At 38.8% G+C, this 19,527-nt stretch overlaps 1 protein-coding gene across 1 annotated transcript in view; it reads left to right on the plus strand.

Annotated features, from left to right (window-relative positions):
- EHD4 (EH domain containing 4) overlaps positions 1-16,190 on the plus strand; it is a 60,138-nt gene extending 43,948 nt beyond the window's left edge. The window contains exons 5-6 of the mRNA XM_084632741.1: positions 3,296-3,460; positions 7,795-16,190. Coding sequence (XP_084488867.1) covers positions 3,296-3,460; positions 7,795-8,331 — 702 coding nt within the window. The 3' untranslated portion in view covers positions 8,332-16,190. The remainder of the gene's footprint in view (positions 1-3,295; positions 3,461-7,794) is intronic.
- Positions 16,191-19,527: the final 3,337 nt, after the last annotated feature.

Raw genomic sequence — 19,527 nt, forward strand, 5'->3', positions numbered from 1 at the left:
TGCCTGCAATATTTTGAAAAAAATATCTTTAGAAACAATTGTCAATCATTATTTAAAATTCCATTTTGATACCATGTTTCTATTAATATTTGTTTCTTAAAAGTTAATATGTCCTTCCTGCAGTTCTCATCTGATTTCATCAATCTTATTGGCATACTAATCGCTTCCAAAGTAATTGATTGTGATGACTGAGAAGCATCAGGAGCAGATGACTCTTAATCAACAGAAATTCTGTTTAAATACAAAATAAAAATGGATGAAATTGAATTTTTTTTAAAGTGAAATTAGTGTTCATTGAATGTACTGAATTGACAGCCATGGAAAAGAAAGTCAGCTGCTTATCCATAGAACAAGCAACAGCAGTGTAATATGTCTCAGTCCTAGCTGATCTTAAAATAGCTGTCATTCAGAAACTGCAGAGCTGCACACTCTTCTTTGAACAAATCATTGTGAAGTATTTTATCTTGGTCTGTTTCTCCAGATACCCGCAACACCTTCCCTGTCTGTCCTGAAACTTGTAACACATCCAAAAATAAAACAAGTGAATTCCCATCTCACTGTCAAGTTCTGGGTCTTATCATTCCTTTCTAGTGTCACTTCAAAGCCACAAGGGTGTTAGGTATTACTTATAAAATATTTTGAAGATGGAAACATTCTTATATTATGAAACACGTGATATTTACGCAACTGTAATCAGTTGGAATAAAAGTGCAGGATTGTAGTAATTGTGCCTTTCAAACTTGCAGTTCCATATTTTTTCTAGATGCTTTGTCCATATATAAATCTATTAAATCCTGTATGGCTGTTATAAATTGGTATTGTGTTAGAAGGGTGCATTACCCATACATCTCCCTTCCTGCAGATCTAGAATTTATATACAGCAAGTTGTCATCTTAATTTTTAATCCATTCCTTCATCTGTGCAAAAATTTAAACACAAACGTTTGTGGAAACAAAAATGCAAAGTGTTTTTTGTTTGATTGTTTTTATGTGTACGAGCAACACTGATATGCATATGGTCTGTCAGTGATTAGAGGAATGCAGTAGCTATCCACAGACCTCGACTGTAATGATCCTTCCATTAGATCTTGAAGGAATAGTGAATTAATCACATTTAAGATGATCAAAATGAAGCCAAAGGAGAAAAAATATTTCAAATACAACCCCAGCAGTATTCTTCCAATTCTTCATTCTTCTTCTCCCTCCCCTGGTAATCATGTAACTGATTCTTGCAGTTGTCATTTATCATATACTTAGAGATGTATCATATTTCAGCATTAGTATTCCTCATGTCAGTGTCTTTCTCAATAATGGCACACTAGTTTAAATCATTGAAATATACACATTGTGAACATTCATACACTAATTCTTTTTTTCCTCATTGCTATAAGAAATAGGTGTCACCTGTCTGAGAATGTAACAATCATGGTGTTCTCTGCAATGATACATTTATAGGATAACAGGAATTTTATAAACAATGCTCAGTTTGTCAAACTTCTAAAACTAAAAGGTCATGTTTAGTCTTTTCTGCTAATTCAGTCAGGTATCTAATTCTCTTTTGGACTCCCTAGAATGTGAATGTTCTTGGCCTACATCCCAAGTGTATAACTGATCTGCCAATTGCAAGGTTTTGTGGGTTTTTTTTTTTTTTTTTAATACAAGAAAACTAACCATTTCAGAACTCTTGATTCTTAACCATGTCTCATTTGATTCCAGTGTATCTTCTTGGACACTTTACAGTGCATCTAGGCTCTTCACTTTTGAACCTTGTCATCCTCAACACACATACACACCCATTTCCGCTACAGATGATGCCACCTGTGTCTAATCTGTTTTGGTTTGAAGGGAATCTATGCAATCCTACAGGCTATGGGTGAAGTGACTTTTTCTCGAGGATTGCAAGGTGACATTTGTTATAAAACAAGAGGGGATGCTCAGTGCATGAATGTTTGGTTTTCAGTTTGCTTTTAGGTCCATTTCTATAATGTCTTTGTCATATGGACCAAAAATCAACCTTTTTTAAAAAAATTCATTAGTACACACAGAAACGTAAGTCTTCCAACTAAAGCAGCTATACCAAAAGTGGCCTACCGAGAACTCTTAGAACTCAGGAATATCATAGAATGCTGTAAAACATATTCTGTAGTATCTATGTAGGTATTTGTACTGTGCTTATCACCATGGTGTTTGCATGCCTATGTTCTGTCCACTGCTGCTCTCTGCTGCGTTTCACTCTCACTGTTCCCCTCACTTCCCTTGTTGCTAACTTTTTGAAATCTATCAAAACGTTAGAAATTATTTTGAAATAATTATTTAAGTTTTGGTGAAAAATCATTTTGGATTTTTTCTATGTATAATTGCTTGTATGTGTGTGTATTACATCTATGCATATATTTAAAAAAATATTTTTACAAAGTAAGGCCTCAATCCAGAAAAGATTTTGACACATGCTTAACCCTACACACTGTGAGCGGTCTCATTGACTTCAATGGTCATGTAGGATCAGAGGCCCAAGTGAGCTATGTAAGCAGCAACACATTTTAGGATTCATACTAAAGAAATATCTTCCCTTATGCTGGAATAATTCTGCGTTCCCCCCTCATGCTTCATAAGGCAATCAAGATATACTGTTATTACAGTATGATGCATGATCTGTCATCTTTTTGTGGCTGCCTAAATACAGAAACCATGCACTCACTCTTCTGTTGTGATGCACATTTCTGTTGTTTCACTTACTCCACTTAGATCATCCTATCACTTGACATTGCTTAGATTGCTTGTGGGACTTTTTTTTTTTCTCTTCCCAAAATAACTTATTTGGCAAGGCAGATGCAGTTGTTTCAATTAAACTTAAAAGTGGGGCTCTGTGTAGGCACAGATGACACCCACACATAGCTCTGTGTTGTTGACACTGACAGAATGTCATGCTGTGCTTCTCAATAGCTGCACTCAACTTTTCAAGCATTTTTTGGTGAAAATTTAAAGAACATCTGCTTATTTTACAAAAACCCATCAAAAGGCTTGGGAGAAGGCAGCGAATGGGTTTGTGGAAATATGAGCTAACCAGCAAAGTAGGAGCTACCTGAAATGCACCTACATCTCAAGGGCCTCTTCAGCTCAGCAGTTTGTCTATTTTAATATATTTCTCAATAAACCATAGTCGATATCTGTTGTCCCTAAGATGTGTTAATACCCAACTCATCTTTCGCATTTCCTTTTATAGCCAAAAGGAGGAATACTGGCATGGATTTTTGACTCTCTTCATAATAATGCCAACCCTCATCCATTTCTTCTAGGTTCATGCTTACATTATCGGCCATCTAAAGAAGGAAATGCCATCTGTATTTGGAAAAGAGAACAAGAAGAAGGAGCTGATCAGCAGGTTACCTGAAATTTATATCCAACTGCAACGAGAGCACCATATCTCGCCGGGAGACTTCCCAGAGGTCAAGAAAATGCAGGTACATTAACTCAAACTAAAGTGCAGTTGTACTCTGACTATTAACCAGTGACTTCTGACAAGCCTGGCAAATGTAGGAACACGACAGTGTCTCCCATAATGCTCTCAACAGTATGGGTTCTGCCAGCAGTGGCAAGAAAGTGTCAGAAATTGATAATGATTGAAAACTGACTGTTGTGTCTCTCACTAGATTAGCATGAGTTAGGGTCACAATAATGAAACCAATGGATTAATTCCTCTGAAAAAAAGTATCCTAAACTCATAATAACATAGAAATCAAACCAGTATTTCATCTAGTTCAGTATCTTGTCCCTGTAGACAATTATGGAATAAACTAGTGGTTGGTTTGTTCCCTGAAATTAAGGGTTTAGATCCATTATTTTAAAAAATCCTATTAAATGTAACTGTGGATGTTCATTATCCATATACATGTCTGATCCTTCTTTTTTTAATCCTACTGTGCTGTTGGTCTCAATGGTTTCTTATGGCAATGAGTTCTACAAGTTAATTGTGCATTGCATAAAAAACAAATTAAACAACATTCTATCACTTTTAAACTTACTGCCTTTCAGTTTTATAGACTGTCCCCTTTCTCTTATGTTATGTTAACATGTAAATATGAGTGTCTAATTTACCTTCTTTGTACTGGTCAGTATTCTGTACAACTCTTGTGTCTCTTCTTGTCTGCTATTTCATCTAAACAGTCCCATTCATTTCAGTTCCTACTCATATCTTTTCATGTCCTCTAATCATTTTCACCATTTTTCTCTGAGATCTCTTCAATTTCTGCTATATCTGTGTTCGAGATAGGGTGACCAGAAGTGAGCATGGTATTCCAAATGAAGGTGGACCATTGATGTATGTAATGGCAGCATAATATTTTCAGAATGGCTTTCTATCCTATCCTTTATACACCCTAACATTTTTGTTTGCTTTTTTTTTTTTTTTTTTTTGACCACTACTATGTATTGAGCAGAGATTTTTATTGAGCTGTCCACAGTGATGTTCAGGTTTCTTTCCTGAGTGGCTGCAGTTAATTTAGAAACCAGTAAGTTGTATGAGCAGTAAAACAAGGAAAACTCAAGACATAGTTCAGGAGTTGGACACTATAGGAATAATTAATCAGGAGGGAGGGGTGACTGCTTGAAAAGGTAGACTTTAAGGAAGGATTTATATAAAGAAAAGCAGAAGAGTACAATCTCCTTTTTGCTAGGCAATCATTGATCATGGAGTTCGAAAACAGGCAAATAACAAAGTAGAACACTTGAGACTGGCTTGTTACTAAAATGAATTCTTCAGTGGGACTTAGTGTTTGAAAAATGACTGGTGTATTTTCCTAAGTCTCAGCAGCAGATGGCAGCAAAGTCCTGACAAGTGATTTCTCACACACACGTTCATGCTAGGGAAAGAACAGTGTGGCTAGCTGACTGATTTCAGAGTAACAGCCGTGTTAGTCTGTATTCGCAAAAAGAAAAGGAGTACTTGTGGCACCTTAGAGACTAACCATGCATCCGACGAAGTGAGCTGTAACTCACGAAAGCTTATGCTCAAATAAATTGGTTAGTCTCTAAGGTGCCACAAGTACTCCTTTTCTTCTAGCTGACTGAGTTGATCTTTGCTTCCTGAAACTAAACTCATCAGTACAGACTTTGTAGCAGGTAATAGTGAATGAATTCCAGCCAAATAGATTGATTTAAAGGAAACCGATAGTCTTTTGGTCTTGCCAGCTTGCAAGTGTATAATTAATTTTGTGTGCACACATGTTTTAAGAAATGTGAGTCAGCACCACTAGATTCCAGAGTTGTATGGAGCAGGGAAGCCGTGAGTTAGCCATGATTTGTCAAAGCAATTTATCAGCGTTTAACAGGTGGCTGAGGTTGCCGGGAGGGGAGAGGGGAAGGGGAAAGTTATAGTAGAAAACTACTGTTCGTAGGTTGAAATCTCGACTCCTAGATTGAAATCTTGGCCCTACTGAAGTAAATGGGAGCTTTGGCATTGCCTTGAATGGGACCAGGATTTCACCCCTATTCATCCCAAGTGCATGACATGGAACAAATTGTGTACCTCCCTCAGCAAGTGTCCCCAAGACACTTCAAATGTTAAGTCAGTTACCAAGATCTTGCCACAGCAAGATGGGCACTATTTTAAAATCCAACTTTTCTTCTTTTAATAGGTCAGCCCTCTTTTTGGTACCAGATATGTTTAAATGAGTACCAATAGAACAGGTATACTTCTGGTACTAAGAGACTGTAAAGACATGGACCTAAATCTAAACTGTTATTCACTAATTTTAAATCAACAAATAGATAACAAATCTAACTATTTACGTGAATATTTACGAGAAACTACATGAATAGCACCAGCTGATACCATGACAAACAGGAGGCACAGATTTCTGGCTTCTTTGCTTCAGCAACTTGAAGGAAATAAAGTTATTAAGGGCTACAGCTGGTTATAGTACCTTGGATCTGAACTTTCAGTACCATGACATACAGCTTTTTAGAAGGTTCTGATTGCAGTGCATAGAACATATGCACATCCAGGTGTGGGGTATCTATGCTGACATTACTCAAAGTACTAACACTTTTCATGTAGGATTTCTCTTATTCGTGTATTGCGTTTATTAGCAAAATTTGATTACTAAGCTGACATTTTAAATTCAGCTTTACTGTGCAAGAAACTTAGCTCCTAAATGCTATCACTTGTTGGATATGTTTGTTGTGACAGAGCATAATGTGTGAGTGCATGGTACTGCCGTGTTCTGTTAGCAACAATTATCTTTACATAAAATCTTGCCCACTTTCTCTGTTCTGATGAGCAAGATCAAGTCTATTGGTTGAAATAGGTGTAGAAATAAAAACATAATGTAACCATTTCTGGAGCTAAATATAACCATTATGTATATAAGTTAGACAGTTGGGGTCATAAAAGTTGCCGATGTATATTTCCTTGTATTTCTATGGAGTTTTCCTATCCTGCCCTGCTAAAAAACAGAGGTTGGCAAACTAGATGTCACTTTTGCTACCAATAATACCCAGGGGCTATTCCTTTTAGGGAACTGAGACTTTGACTTGACACTTGTCACTAGATCAGTGAGGACAAGCTGTTCCTAGCTGGCCTTGTTGCCAAATGCCCTCAGGAATCTTTGCTCTTTGCCATTTTCATTTTCACTTGCGTGTTTGTGCTAAGCATTTGAAATGACAGCTAATTAGATAGCAACATTTCATAGCAGCCTGAAATATTTTAATAGCTTTATCTCCGCCATAAATGTACATCAACAAGGGCCTGATCTCTCATACCTTACGTGGGCAGGACTCCCACTGAAATCAGTGGGAGTTATAGCTGAGTAGGAAGGCCCAAGTAGGACTGTATTAAAACATTAGTATTGCTGGTATGGGAATAAGGAGATTGTTATTATTGTACATGGTAGTGTCCAATAAGTATCTATTACATTACCTAAAACCTGTTTTAACATTAAAGATATGACAAAAAACAGGGAAGTTCAGTGAACTTAGGTATGACATTTAGTCCTTAACTTGCCTGATAAAAAAAGATTATGAAATTGTAAATGAAATCAGTTATTTGAGTTGTAGAAGTTGGGGCAGGGGGGGAAATTGACTCTAGCTTGAGGGAGGTTCTGCTTATAACTGAAAAAAGTGCTACAGAACATCTTTAAGTTACTCTTAAGAGACATGGGCCTAAATAAAATTTGTTATGCACAGTGAATTTGTACTCCCAGGTTACGCTTCCCCTTCATTCCCTTAGCCACTGACAAAAAGGTTTGTTACAAAATTGAGCCCTGATGCTGCAAATATTTTGACTCATGTTTTTAACTTTCAGAGGATTCGTAAGTGTTTGCAAGGTTGGGGCCTTACTGGTGAACCTCACTCTCTTCCTGTGATGTAATTCCTTATTGATTTTCATATCTAAATATTTTCTTATGAGGAATACTACTAAATGGAAAACTTTGTCAGTTAACATTATATATCAACTGACAATTTTTTGTAAAGTATTTGTTTCTTGAGAAAAATGTTGTAAACCTATTTTATTAGGGAAGGATATATAACGGATTCATTGGAAAATTATGCTTAGACTTTTGAATTTAAGGTTGATCAGTGTATGAGGGTATACATATAAAATATGAACTTCTGTTTCTCTTTCAAGTGGGTTTAGTTTTGAGTTTCTGCAGTGGGAACTGTTTCAAATGAGACCTCTGCAGACAGACATCTCATTTGAAGGAGTTCCTTCAACAGAATCTGCTCTAAAAGTTTTCATCAATGAAACCTTTGCAAATGTTTTGTTTAATCATTGGTATGCGTGTTTTGTTATTGACAGGAACAGCTGGAGAACTATGACTTCTCTAAATTTCATTCTCTGAAACCAAAGCTGATTGAAGCTGTGGATAACATGTTGGCCAATAAAATCGCCCCTCTGATGAGCCTGATAAGCCAGGAAGAAATCAACATGCCTACACAGATGGTGCATGGTGGAGCCTTTGATGGCACCATGACAGGGCCCTTTGACCAAGGATATGGGGAAGGTGCCAGGGAAGGAGCTGATGAGGAGGAATGGGTTATTGCCAAAGATAAACCTGTATATGATGAGATCTTCTACACTCTGTCACCAATCAATGGCAAAATCTCTGGGGTCAATGCAAAGAAGGAAATGGTGAACTCCAAACTGCCGAACAGTGTTTTGGGGAAAATCTGGAAACTTGCAGATTGTGATAATGACGGCATGTTGGACGAGGAGGAGTTTGCACTGGCAAAACATCTTATCAAGATTAAACTGGATGGGTATGAACTGCCCAGCATCCTACCACTTCATCTGGTGCCACCATCACACAGGAAACCTTTGCAGGTGTCAGAGTGAAAAACACAGGGAGGAGATTAAGTGAGGGATGGAGGGAATTGAAAGCACTCTGAATCTTTTTACAGATGAGTTGAACCATCAAGGCTTAACATTAGGTTTAGAGGCAATCTTTAAATCACGTATCAGATTTCACACAAGTTACTGGAACCAGCAGCATAGTACAGAGGTTACTTGTGTAATAGCTCTGGTTGACCTTCACTGAGACAGGTTTATCACAAGTGCCTTTTGTAACTACTTCCACACCTTACATTGCTAAGATAGCAAAGCTTTCTCTGAGAATCACGCTGTCCATGTCTCACTGTATTTACAACCAAAAAGCAGAAACGAGGTAGACCACACCTACAATCATATACTAAACATGAATACCTAGAAAACACAAAGCTCCCCAAACTGTTTAGCAAGTGGAGGGAAACGCTAAAGCTCAAACTCACCTGTTTCTAGAAGGCATAGATTTGTTTAATAAAGATACTTTAGGTGCCTTTGTGTAAGTCCGTATCCCTAGCTTTAGAAAAGGAAGAAATACAAAGGAGTTTGCCTTCATGTATTGCTGTTGATTTTAATAATAATAACTTGTGAGAAGGAAGGGGGACATGGGTAGAACTTTTTGTAAGAATGTTCAGGACATGAGCAGAAAGAAAAGAATTTTTACCAGAGATTATTTTTTAAAATCTGCAATATATTAAAACTGTTTAAATCTGTCAACTGTGCATTGTGGTAAACAGAAGAGATGCTTCCTTTTGCTTTGTGCATAAAATAATGTGCAACTGACTCATCAGCTAAAAAAAGATTTGGATCCCCACTGTGTTGGGGGTGGGAATTTCGAGATTTCTGTTTAGCTGCTTTGCACGTTGTTTGGTGTAAATTCCTGAACTTTTCCAGTTATAGCACTGTTTGGTCCTGGTTCTTGGAAGCAAGGGAATTCACATGTTTAAGCAGAAACAGAAGCCTTGTTTTAAATCATGAGGGAAGGCTGTGTTGTATTAAACTTCTTTTCAAGATACACCAGACCCTCACTAGAATGAGGGATTTGGGATCCATGTGTGGTACCGTGTTAACACGGGGACTGCGTTAAAATTAATTGCAATTAAAGTAATTAAATTTGGGATCCATGGCCGTGACCGTATTATATGCAAATTTACGCTATATAGACGCACATTCTAGCAAGGGTCTGGTGTATTCAGTGTGCATGTTCAGGTGGCTTGATAAATTCTCTTAGGATTTACACTCAAGGTTTACAACCAATTATATGGATATCTTTATGTCCAAGTATTCTTTTTAGTTTCTTTTATTTCAGCAGAATTTTGAATTCTTTCCTTTGTTAAAGGGAAGCTGGCAAATGTAGAAAAAAATGTTCCATTCCTACTGTAGCATCATCTTCAGAAGGTAGGCCACTAAAGGGCCAAGCCAGCTTCCACTGAAGTTAACAGGAGTCTTTCCACTGACTTTCACAAAAGCTGGAATTGGTCCCTTAGAGTAGTGCTTCTCAAGCTATCTGATGTGAGGGACCGGCAATTTGTTTTTCCAATGTGCGCACAGATCGGCAACCGATGGCTCGCGGAGTCTGCGGACCACCACTTTGAGTAGCACTGCCTTAGAGCATTGTTAATTTATTAAATAAATATTTGGGAAGGAAAGAAGTGCACCAACACTTCACTTCACCATCCTTCCCAATTGTACAATCAAAGAATATTGATCATGTGAGATACACACAACTGATTCGAACATCCCTGTTCTCAGTTCTCCAGAGGAAAGTGATTCTCCATCCCCATTAATTTTAATATGCTTTTTCTTTTTGCACGGGGAGTGGGGGATAGAACAACAATTCCTTCCAAACTTGGTAGTTAGTTTAGTTTATGTGCATGTGAGTGGGAATCACCTTATAATACATATATAGCATAAAAGACTATAGGTATCAAAAGTACTGTAATTTTGAGCACTTTTTCCCCTTGAATCCAAGAAAGGTAGATTCTGGAAGTACCTTCTGGGACAGACCAATCCAAAGAGTGATTGACTAACCTATTGGGTGAGGAAGGGAGAATTTCCTGAGAGTAACTAAGTAGGCAGATTCATTTATTCATGTCTGAATAGCAATGACATTATAGCAGAATTTTCAGAAGCCTTGACAGTTCATTGCTAACTTTGAGCACTCAGCATATACCTTCCAGTGATGTGTTGTACAGCCTCCCTCCATCTCCTCACCGGTTCCCTATTTCCTGAGTGTAGTTGGTTGAAATTTATAATTTTCAGGAATGTCCGTGTTAAGTACTTAAATGCTCTAAGAAGATCCTCCCCTACATAGCTTTTTTTCTCAAGCTTGTATACATTCAAGCTCTTCAACTTAGCCACTTACTTCAGTTCTTTCAATACTTTTGATCAATCTAGTAGCTCTTCCATATGCCTTCTACAGAATTCATGCATCCCTGAGCAATCAGACCAAATCTTAGACATGGGTCCTTGATTGAAACTCCACCATGAGTTTGTATTGCACAACAGTACACCCTCCATTGGATTGTTTTTAATCATTTAATGTAGCTTAGTGTTATTCTTTGCTGCAGTTTAACAATATATTCCCGTCTTTACTACACTAACATGTAATATGAAGTCTAAAGACATACACAATATTAAAAAACACACCAAATGGAAGCAAAAATATTAATCCATCTTTATGCATATCTCTAGCTTACAGCTATAGTAAGGTCTTATGGTATATATGCCAATAAATAGTTATCCATTCCTATATCTGTGTGCTAATTGTAAATATTCCATTAGAAGGTTCTTTCTTAAGTTGATTTAGGAACCGCTAAGATATTTCAAAGAACTGATCTAATTTATTCACAAATGAATGAGATGCTTTTTGTAATCAACTGTTAGGTATATTACATTCACTCAGTTTTATAAGTGAGAGAGGGCTGTCTGTCAACCATCTCTTCAGCAGCAACCACTTGACTGTTTGTTTGATACTGCTAGTATTTTTTGTTAAACAAACCAAACATCTCAAATCTCTTAGCACGTCTGTGTAAAACTGAAAAGTAGTACTTCAGGGTCTCAGGTTAATTTATATGTTAAATCCATACACACTATTTCATTAGCCTGTGGTTATACACAGCAATTACAACTGAGTACCTAATTCAAAGCAACTCTTCCAAAAGTAATTAGATACATGTTTGTTGATATTGAAATATTACTATTGGTTTTTTGGCTGGAGACAAACCCTCTTCTGGATCAGTTCAGCCATAAGGTTATTTGTTGTTGGTGCATAAGCTCTCATACATCCTTGCCCCAGAGTCCATCTGATGCCTTGGTCTTTGGAAAAGGAAGTTCATTCTTCTTGACTGTAGCAACAACAGTCTGAAAGCTCTCCAGTGAGTTTGTAAGATCTTATATAGGCATAGCGTGTTACCAGAAATCTCTGCCAGAAGTCTCCAATCTGTATTCTGCCCATGTGCTGACTGTGCTTTCATCTGCCCCATTCTATGTTCTCTGAGGCTTTCACATTAACCCTAGCCAACCAGTGTGATCTGGAGTTCTGAAATATGCTTGCTGATATCTTAAATATAATACTGAATACACTACTCCAACTACAGTCATCACTAGGTTGTGGAGACGGGGTGGGAGAGGATGGGAATTTTCTCAGGATTGCCACGGTCATACACCATTAGCTCTTTAACCATTTTACCAAGACTGAATATCTTACGTGTGTCTCTGGTTCTCTGTATCACTTCCAGCTGCTTTGAAGGTCTGTGTAAAGTTGCATAAGTCCCTTCTATGATATTCAGTTTTTCAGACGACTTACATTTTTTCAGGGATCTTGGCGCGTCTTCCATCAAGTAGGTTTTTGTGTTTACCTGTACCCAAAGTCTCCAGTTGAAGATTCTCAGGTATTCTGCTTTGTTCATAATTCCCCTTTACCTTTTCTTTGCCGCTGACTCTTAATGCTTTGAAAAAAAAATTTCTCCAGTTTTCTTTTGATATTTTTGTGAGGATTGCTCAGGTTTCCAATTGAAATTACCTCTGTTCCTTTCCTCTTTTATACATGTTCTTCTGACCTGGTGTTAGGCCTGATGAATCCAGTGTGCCCTCTGCCTTGTCTCTCATGGTGTACATGAGAAACATATACTCATTTTTGTTGACAAACCCTGAGAACAAAAAGCTGTTCAAAACTGTTTATGTTGGCTATGCTAATTATCAGAAAAATTAAAGATTACTGGAGCATGTATGGGAAAATAACTCCATTGTCCTGCAGGGGGCAATGATTTCTGTTCCTTTTGACTTGTGTTTTATTCCCTGCTGCTTCTGTGTCACCAAGGCAACTTGTTGACTTCCTCAAAGCAACTGTATAAATGACCCTTTGCATTTCTGGGCCCTTTAATGCTACCCTGTTTGTGGCCTGAAACCTACTTTCTTAGCAAAGCTTCCTCTTTACTTATCCTTTTGAGGGAAACAGTTTATTTTTCTTTTCCTGTCTGCTTTTCCATGCTTGTTTCCTCTTTGAGCTGATCATAGCCTTACACACATTGTCTGAGTACTTCATGCTCGCTCTCTCCTCTTTCACCTCAGCTATGGCAGGACAGCATGTTTTTAGGGTTCCTCCAGTGTTTGGGGGACGTGAGATGGAAAACAAACCCTTCCCTTACTGAAGAGGAGCTTCACTTCTTCCTTTTATTTCAGTCCCCTGCATGTGGGAGGCAGGCACTTCTGATACTGTCATGTTACATGGGCTGCAGTCAGGGGAACGGAGCATAAAGAGGCGTGTTTGGTAGCAAGAGAGAGAATTGCCTTCTATTAATTATGTGATTTGCACTACTTCCAGGTTTAATGGGGTTCTCAGTAGTAAAGTCCCTTCTAGCACAAAGTCAATGGGAGTTTTGCCTGAGAATGGACTGCAGGATTTGGTCCATGGGTGTTTTCATGAACAGAGTTGTAGATTGTACATTTCTTTTTAGGTAAGAAGGATACCAAAGAGCAAGGGAAATGGATACAATAATATCTTTCTTAAAATCTGCTGGTCCAGACTGTTTTCAACTTAAACTAATGCATTCTCCAATCCTACATGTGAAGTTGTGCTTTGAGAAGGAACTACCTGAGCGTTACCAGGATTCTGCTCTGTGTGAAATCGATGGAGCCATTTTAGACTGTGACAGAATGGTGACGCTACTTTACCCAGACAGGCTTTCAGACCCTTGTATCAAGGGTACCCTGCTCTAGTTAATTATTCTTGAACACTCAATCTGTTTTTCATTACTATTCCTTCCTTAATACAGTTTAGTCACCTCCCCATCCCCAAAACTCCAAATCAGTTAAGGGCAAAATTCAGTCCTTATGCATCTCCATTAACTTCAGTGGGGTTGTGCCCATTTATGTCAGGGCTGAATCTAGCCCCGGGTCTGTACAAATACCTTGTTATGTTTAATAGTGACACTGATCTTCTGTGTATTTATACTTGCTACTGTATTTTCCACTCCATGCATCTGATGAACTGGGTTCTAGCCCACAAAAGCTTATTCTTTAAATAAATTCATTAGTCTCTAAGGTGCCTCAAGGACTCCCCGTTGTTTTTGTGGATCCTCTATGTAATTTATGCGGCAGGTTATAAAATCACTTTATTTTTATGATAGAATATTGTTTTGTTTAATAGAAATTGAGACTTTAGAAGCAGTTGTACTGGTGTGAATGTGTTACATTTGTATTATCTCTGCAATTGGGCAACTGCACATCCTAGCACTTTCCCTGAGTATCTTGGCTATGGAGATTCACTGGGGCAAAATGGGAAGAATCTTTTACTGCAGTCTACTGCAGCGTAGAAGGAAAACAGGATCTGAATAGCTGCTGATCCTCCAGCCCTACACCTGCCTTACCGCTGACCTTTCTGTGTACAGATACATAGTGGACCTGGGCTGCAAATCACCACTGTGTGTAGCCTCCAAATCTCAACTCCCTGTGACACAATGGAACCATAATTGTTCCACTGCTTTGGGACCTTCCCTACCTGCTGAAGAGAAGAGCAGGATTGGTCCCTCAGTGACTTGCTGTCATTCATTTTCTCTTTCTAGTTTTGTTAGTGAAAAGGTTGTGACACAGCCTTCTTTCCACTCCTCTGTGTGCAGGCTGCCGCTTCGTGGCACTTTCAACATGGATAATGAATAGAGCCGGTCAAATTTTCAGATGAAACATGTTGATTTTGCCCAAATTTTATTTTGAAACAAAGCGCTTCATTTCGATAAGGTCAAAACATCTCATTTTAACTGTTCCATTTCAACTTTTTTATTTTTTTATTTTATGTAATTTTTAATAGAAAATAACTGCCAAAGCAATGCAGACAAAAGAACCAAGAATACCTGGACTTTGTTGTGAGATCAATACACTGCACTATCTGGGTCTAAAAAGTTACAGTCCAGCAACTTGTGAACCCATCAAAAGCGTCTCCCCGCCCTTCCACCTCACATATCCTTTGCCATTCTTTAAAAAGAATTACGACACTGGTCGGGAAGAGTGGAGAGAGGGGAAGGAGGATACAGGAGAGGGAATTTTGACAACAAGAAATGTGGCTCCTCCGCTTCAATGTTCTTTGCCATTACTAGAGAACTGAGTGAAATTTCAAGTTTCTATTTCATGGCAAATGCTGCAATTTTGAAATTTGCTTTTCTTCCAAATTAAGAATTTCCTGCAGAAAAGAATATTTAAAAAAAAATTATTTTGACCATATAATTTCAAGAAAGTCAACATTTTTTTCATTTCAGTGAGGTAAAAAATGTTGACAAGTCCTAAATGAAATGTGTTTTCTGATTAGTTGCTGGGAACTACGTTACATCATCACCACCACCATCACTCAGTTTGACATTATTATTATTGTGCTCAGGAAAGACCCAGGACTGGGTTCTTGTCTATACTAGAAAGAGTTTGCCAGGCCTCACCCCATATGCCCAGAACCCCCCTAACATGCCATACCCGAACCCCACCCACTGAACCTCAACCCCTGCATCTGGAGCCCCCCTGCACAAAGACCCCCTGCCTCCGGACCCCCACTCCTGCACCCCAGACCACCCTCCACTGAGCTCCCTGCATTCAAATCCCCACCCTGATAAGCCCCACCCCCCTGCATCACCAGACACCCACATCCAGACCCCCACCCTACCAAACCCCACTCCCCCAGCACCCAGACTCCCCCATTGAGCCCCAACCACCTTCACCTGGAAGCCCTTGCAGAGTTCCATTGCCCCTGCACCTGGAACCCCCACAACGAGCCCCTTCTGTGCATCCAGATCCCCCCACACCTAGACCCCCACCCCCCACTGAGCTGCCTGCACCCAGATTGTCCCAAACAGAACCCTTTCATCCCACACCTGGATCCCCTCACACTTGGATCCTGCCTGGTTGGGCCTGGCTGCCTCATACCTGGAAGGGCCTTATATGTCCACACCCAGTGTACAACATGTGTCTTTGGTGCAAGGTATGGAAACTTATACGGAACCTGCTCTTCATATGCCTGTCTCAAGCGAGCGATATTATTAGTCCCTCACTTTCATCAACTTGCCTACAACACTTAAAAATGTGTATCTTTTCTAACAATGTGCTGTTTCTACAGTTTGATAGTTTGTCATTTTAATTCAGTCAAAGAGTTTAGGATATATTTTCTGTTTTGTGTGTGTAACTTCCTGAGCACTGAGAACATGCCACTTTGCATTTTCTATTTTACACAATCACCTGTCCTTGTGCCATTGTTAAATATTTAAAGTTCATGCCAAAGGTATTGTCTCTCATTTTTAAGGAAATGTTTAATAACAAATTTGAATATGCTTTGTATCCCTTTCAAGGGGTTGTGATAACACTTGCTGATTAATAAACTGTTAAACTACCTACTGCTTTTGGGTTTGTAAAAGTGTTTCTGAGAGGAAAAACAATTAGAGGAGGAAGTTTGGTCTAGTCATTTAGATAATTACCTCCTAATTACTACTTCCTTCTGTGCTAGGGAGTACTCTAGTCTATTTCTCAGGAGTCGCAGCACTACTCTTACCTAGCCATGTTACCATGGGCAAGCCACTTAATCTCTGTGCCTCAGTTTACTTCTCTGTAAACGGGTCACAATGCTTGCCTTACAGGTGCTGTGAAATAATCAGTATGGCCCTAGAATTCGCTGCAGAATCCAGTGCCTACCCCAGAACTGTGCTCCAGGACCTGTTTTCATTTTTAAAAAATCCTTTTCTAGCTCTTGTGGTTGAAAATAACCTTCCAACTATGAACTGAGTATAAACCAATGTAATGATGTCTTTCTGTGTACATAAACAGGCTGAAACAACTTGCTTTGAAATGCTCTTTATTAATTTCCGTGGGAATGTTAATCTTGAAACCTAACATTAGTTTAAATGGCAATTTAGCAGAAAATATCCAGCTAATATGATTATTCCACAGTCCCAAATCATTTTCCACACCTTCCCAGGTGCCAAAACATCCATTTCTCCAAACCATTTGCCAAAACCTCCAACTTGTTTCTTAACTTCGGGAATGTATGAAACCATTGTCAGTTAAAAAGAACAAAAATTTCATTACATGATAATTAACACAAATGTTCCCTTGATTTTATTATTTATTTGGGTGAAAATAGGTTTCTTTTATTTACCTGAAGCTGCTCCAGAAATTCCAGTCTGTCACATCAGAGTGCCACAGAAAAGAGGTATCCTTTTTGCGCAGTGTAACTCTAAGTTACTGAACAAACTAAAGGTTTTTTAGCATAGCAATAAGAGTTAACAGTGTTGTCTCAAGCCACATTAGAGGTCAGTGCAGCTATTGTCTATATAGGATGGTACTTCATGACAAATCTGGAGCATAACCTTACAATACTGAGACATGAAGAATTTGCGGTGGTTTTGCACACATCTCATTACTTTGATCTCGCATAACCTCCACAGCAAAACAAAAAAGTATTACTAGGTTTATGTATAGAAATTTGTAGCCAAAATCTCTGGCCAGCAGAGCTGTGTGAATGATTATTTCCTATGGCAGGTGTTTAAAAAAATATAAAAAAGCCACTAGAAAAACATACTGGCAAAACAGGTTGAGTAAATTTGTATTTTTTTTCCAAGAAAAAAGTTCCAATTAAAGAGGCAAGAAAAGAAAGAGAGGAAAAAAAAGTTACAGATGGGAGTCAAGGGGAATGTCCAAAGAGAAGAAAGCAGCAGAGCATAATAACAGGGCCAGCTGAGTATGAGGCTCAGGAGAATCTACTCTTATGCAATTAAATTTTATAGTTAGAACACGTTGATAAAAGTTGAGAGTGTCTAAAACAGTAAATTCTTAAAAGAAATTCCTTCCAAGTGTGTAGTTCAAGAATGTTGAATGGACAAATTCAAATATATTTCTGTAAAATGGAGAATCTGTAATAGAATGCCTCTTTGATTTGCCTCCCTAGGAATATGAGGACACACATCCATGGGTGATCAATGCATGGAAAAATCACAAATACTTTTCTAGCAGTGTTGCTTCTTCTGCAGCAGGAAGGTAGAATTGTGCATTTCTGAGCCAGATATTGATATACTTGTTCCATAAGAAGATTTGATATTCTGGATAACAGCTTCAAGAAATCTGCAAGCATGGTGAAGACCCTGATAGTTTAATAGCAAATATTCTTCAGCTCTTCAATCATGGTAGGAACTGTATGTTCCATGGGGACTATTGGAAATGGATTTATTGTGGTTAAGAATTTCATTGAGTGGGGGGAGGGATAGCTCAGTGGTTTGAGCATTGGCCTGCTAAACCCAGGGTTGTGAGTTCAATCCTTGAGGGGGCCATTTAGGGATCTAGGGCAAAAAATAGGGATTGGTCCTGCTTTGAGCAGGGGGTTGGACTAGATGACCTCCTGAGGTCCCTTCCAACCCTGATATTCTATGATTGTACGATTAAAAGTAGAAAACTCACCACATGTGATGCTATCCTGATCACTTTGGGCTTATCCAGATCTTTCTTTCAATGGACACTACTTGTGCATGCTGTCTGCATTTTGTGCTATCCTTTCCTGTATAGTCAAAATCAAGGGAAAGAGACAGTTGCAGTCCTTTGTCTTACTAAATTATGCCAGTGCCTAGTTTGTCACCTGACTGTTTTCTACAGCTTGAAAATTGTCAGCTTGAACCAGCCCACCTTTCTCCCCCAGCTGAAACCGAGACTCCTTGGGCTGGTGCTGTGGTTGCCCCTGGGCTCGGTACTTCTCTTTCTGATCACCTATGTCCCATTCACATGAGGTAATCGCAGAACATCCTGGAACAATTCAATTTCCAATCTTCCTGGAAATTGCACAGAAATAGTCCCATGAAAGGTGAATGAGTTTACCTTTATTTTTTAGCTTCAGCATTGGATTTGCCCTGCCTGCCGTCATGTTTATCATTTCTGCAGTCCAGTTAGAAACATCTCTATGGAGACATATCAGGCAGATGCAGTAGTGTTCATCCAGTTTCAGCAGTGCAAATAGAGAGGCCCATGTAGGTGCCGTTTAAAGCTCTGCTCTTGTTTTTCTTCCTTCATGTGTTGACTTTTATAGCTTTTATTCTCTTTTCATATATGTTGAAGGTCATGAGCCCTTGGAGATGGCTTTGTGCAATAGTGGTATGTACCTGTCCTTTTGTACATTCTGGTATATTGATTCTGAGCAACCACAAAGTTTTGCAGGCATTGGTGAGGATATTCCATTCACCCATATTCCATATCCCGTTCACCAGCAATAGTTTCAGATTATCCTATAACAACTCAAATCCTTCCTCCACCCCCCCCCCCAAATCTCTGCATTATTTACATGGAGAACTGATAGAGAGAACTAGATAGTGATTTTGGCATTGGATTCACCCCATCCTCCTCCATGTTTATTATTTCTGCAGTCCTCTTAATCCCATCTCTATGGAGACGCAACAGGCAGATGCAACGGGTTTCATCCAGTTACAGCAATGCCAGTGCAGAGGCCTGGATCGGTGTCATTAAAGCTCTTCTCTCCTTCATCCTTTATGCTTTCAATGTTATTGCTTTGTTTCTTTTGCTGTCAAATATTTCCTCTTTGGAAGCCCCTTGTTCAGTAACTGTACAATCAGATTGTTGTCTATGCCTGTACACAAAGCATCATCTTGACAGTGGTGTGGACACTGCAGGTGGAGGTTTGTTTGAGATGAGATGGAGCATAAACTGAGGCAGCAGCAGGCCCCACTCCCTGCTACACAG

The sequence above is a fragment of the Lepidochelys olivacea genome, assembly GCF_965140295.1.
Source record: "Lepidochelys olivacea isolate rLepOli2 genome assembly, chromosome: 6".
NCBI classification, from domain to species: domain Eukaryota; kingdom Metazoa; phylum Chordata; order Testudines; family Cheloniidae; genus Lepidochelys; species Lepidochelys olivacea.